Source organism: Cucurbita moschata, unplaced genomic scaffold (assembly GCF_002738365.1).
Source record: "Cucurbita moschata cultivar Rifu unplaced genomic scaffold, Cmos_1.0 Cmo_Scf00041, whole genome shotgun sequence".
Classification (NCBI taxonomy): Eukaryota; Viridiplantae; Streptophyta; class Magnoliopsida; order Cucurbitales; family Cucurbitaceae; genus Cucurbita; species Cucurbita moschata.
The window spans coordinates 1,022,741-1,025,781 of record NW_019268557.1 but is presented as its reverse complement, the minus strand read 5'-3'; the positions used below and the strand labels follow the sequence as shown (position 1 = coordinate 1,025,781).

Below are 3,041 nucleotides of genomic sequence, written 5' to 3'. Positions count from 1 at the left end.
TTTTTTTTTTTTTTTTTTTTTTTTTTTTTTTTTTTTTTTTTTTTTTTTTTTTTTTTTTGTAATTAAACAAAGCATCCATCGTTGATGATGATGAGGAAGAAGAAGATCAAACCTGATTGTTCATTCAATATTCCTAAAAGGCTTAAAAAAAGAAAGAAAGGCAGGGGAGTATTACTTGTTGTCCCACTTATTTAAATTCAATATCTTGTATAAACCACATACCACTACAAAATTCAATATCTTGTATGGTTGGGTAATGATGGTTCGAATTTTGTTCTAGTCTAACGAACAAGTTAGTCGTGTGAAAAATCGAATTTTACCGACAATCTTAACGTATATTGAACCTTAAGTCATGTTTGGCATAAGGTTTTAGAAAATGTGAGCGAGAAAATGCTTTGGAAACAACTTGAAAGAAATAAATGTTATATAGCAACCACCACAATTTTGATAGCATATCCCCTATAGTACAGTTTCGAGCGTTTTAGTCATGACAAATGTAGACATGATCTTAGTGAGCTATCACACACCCCTGTATTGATATGACATGAATAGTAAAGACCTAACTACACATGACAACAAGTAAATGGGGTTTGGAATGAACATACAACCATGTACAAGACGCCTTAGACAAGTACAATCGGAAAATTTGACAAGCAACCACAAACAACACGCATTGGACAAGCATGACCGTGACATGAAGCAGCTTTGCTTACCGAAAATTCTTTACATTCGAGGGAAAGGAAAAATTCTCGCATATAAATTTGAATCGCCATTGGCTCAATCTATCCACCTCAAAAAAGTTAATACTCTTCGTTGATAGAGCCGTTAGATTCTATTTCTCGAGATTATAAAGTCTATTAAATACTATAAGAAAGATCCAAAAAAAACCAAGAGATGTGGGGAAGTATTTTACCATAGACAGACCGCTGAGCCAATTTTAGCTCGAAGACAAACTAGAATAATATTCGATCTTGGTTCTAAACGGTTTTGTTCCGAAAAGTATAATCAAAGCGTCGAGTTTGTTTATCACTCTTTCAGTACGAAAGAAGCTGATCTATTAGTATGCAAAAAACAAAGCCCAAAAGGATTACACTCTTAAAACAATGATTAAAGTCTATATTGATATCAGCAATCAATTTCATTGCAATAAGGAAAAACCAAAACCAAATTTGAATCAATTTAAAACCAGGGATTACAAAGCAATAAAACTTGGTGAATTTGATTAAAAAAGGGATAATAATTAAGCACTGCCTTAACTAGCCCAAGGTAGTGGTTTTAATTTAAAGTGGGTGCAAACCAAAAAAGTAACTGAAGTGCAAAGCCAGTACCTTTTTGACTCAACAAATTTGGCAACTTGAACTGAAATTAGGGTTTCATTTCAAGCAAAAAAAAAAAAAAAAAAAAAAACCCTAAAAACCTGGTAGCGTTTGAACCAAATGATATCATCTAATTTGGCTGTGCATCCCAGCCCAAATTCATTTTCTTTTCAATCTCAGGGAGCCATCCGGGCTCAAGATGAACATTGATGGCATGCTTAACACATGCAAGTCAGACGGGAGGTGGTGTTTCGGCACACATAGAAAACTTGGATATAAACGGGTCGATACAAACTAGGTTGCATCATGGATTTATAAATAAAGGTCGGTCACAAACAGGAAAATTTAAACCCTAACTAAGCAAAGAAGCACATGCAGCAGCTAACATTATTCCCAGTACTTCTTCTTCTTCTTATATCTGCAAATGCAAAGAGAATATCATAAGCCAAAGAAATGAGTAATAAAAGTAAAGAGGAGATGATAGAAGCAAAGGGCCAACCAGATAATAGTAAGCGCCATGTTGGAGTGAGTGGAGAGTGAGGCCCCAGTCATTGGTCAGGACAGGCTGACCGGTGGAGTGAATCAGAACGGCATCATCACCAAAAGCCTCACGAACATTAAACGGCCCACAACCAACCTCGAACGCTACACCATTGATGAACACCGTTGATTTCCCTCCTACTCCATAAACTTCACCTACACCTGCAAACACACAATCATTCCTGCTCAAACCCCCATGCATACGTCCATCTAACGCTACATTCTTCAAATAATAACCTAAATCATACACATATCTCTCAAAAATTTCAACTTTTTTACCTTTTTAACATCCTTTGTTCCTTTACTCTCAAACCCATTTCACAAAATCCTTCCTTTTATGACATAAATGAATATTTTTTTTACCTTGAGGAATTGCGGTGGAAATTGTTGTTTGGGGAAGGCTTTGATCCGTAGCGATATTCAAATAAGGATGATAATTCATGAACTGTGGCTGTGGCTGTGATTTCATCAAATCTTTCTTAAATGGCTCAGACTCACTCAGCAACAGGTTTGTGCAAGATTCGAACCCATGGTCAGGAACGTGCTGCACTACACTACAAAGCTCAGAAAAGCAAAACCCTTGACCCAAATTAGAGATTACACCGCCGCCGTCGCCGGTTTGTGGCATTGGGAAGAAGAAGGATTCAGGCAAGAGCTCGTTCGTGGGTTGTTGAAGGTAGCTCTGAGACACCGAATTGGAGGTAAAACTTTTCATGGGTGATATTTTGGGGGAGGATTTGTCGGAGGAAGAAGAGGAAGAACAAGTGGTGGCGGCGGTGGGAGAAAGAGTAGTTGTTTTTGTTGTTGTTGTAGGAGCGGCGGCGGCGGCGGCGGTGGTGGTGGTGGTTGGGGAATTATGATTGGATTTGGAGTTATGGAGATGGCGGAGTTTGTTTTTGCTTCTTGATTTTCTGTTTTGAAACCAATAAAAAACATTGGCATCACCCACTTGGCCATATTCTTGTAACTGACCTCGAATTTTTCTAATTTCATCTCTTGGAGGATTCACCATCCCTGAATTGAAAATCGCTTCAAGAATCCTAATTTGTTCAGGCTTTGGATTCCATCTTGGCTTTGGGTCTGGACTTTTCTCTTCATACTCACCAACAACTGTAAAAACAAACACAAAAATTGATCAAAACATAATAACATCTACAAAAAAAAAAAAAAAAAAAAAAAAAAAAA

General features: G+C 37.1%; 1 protein-coding gene across 1 annotated transcript in view; it reads right to left on the bottom strand.

Moving 5' to 3' along the window:
• Positions 1-1,390: 1,390 nt before the first annotated feature.
• The window catches only part of LOC111433125 (WUSCHEL-related homeobox 9-like), a 2,287-nt gene continuing 636 nt past the window's right edge, over positions 1,391-3,041 (bottom strand). Inside the window, exons 2-4 of the mRNA XM_023070070.1 lie at positions 2,220-2,966; positions 1,816-2,018; positions 1,391-1,734 (exon numbers count right to left, since the gene is read on the bottom strand). Of these exons, the coding sequence (XP_022925838.1) occupies positions 1,729-1,734; positions 1,816-2,018; positions 2,220-2,966 (956 nt within the window). The 3' untranslated portion in view covers positions 1,391-1,728. The remainder of the gene's footprint in view (positions 1,735-1,815; positions 2,019-2,219; positions 2,967-3,041) is intronic.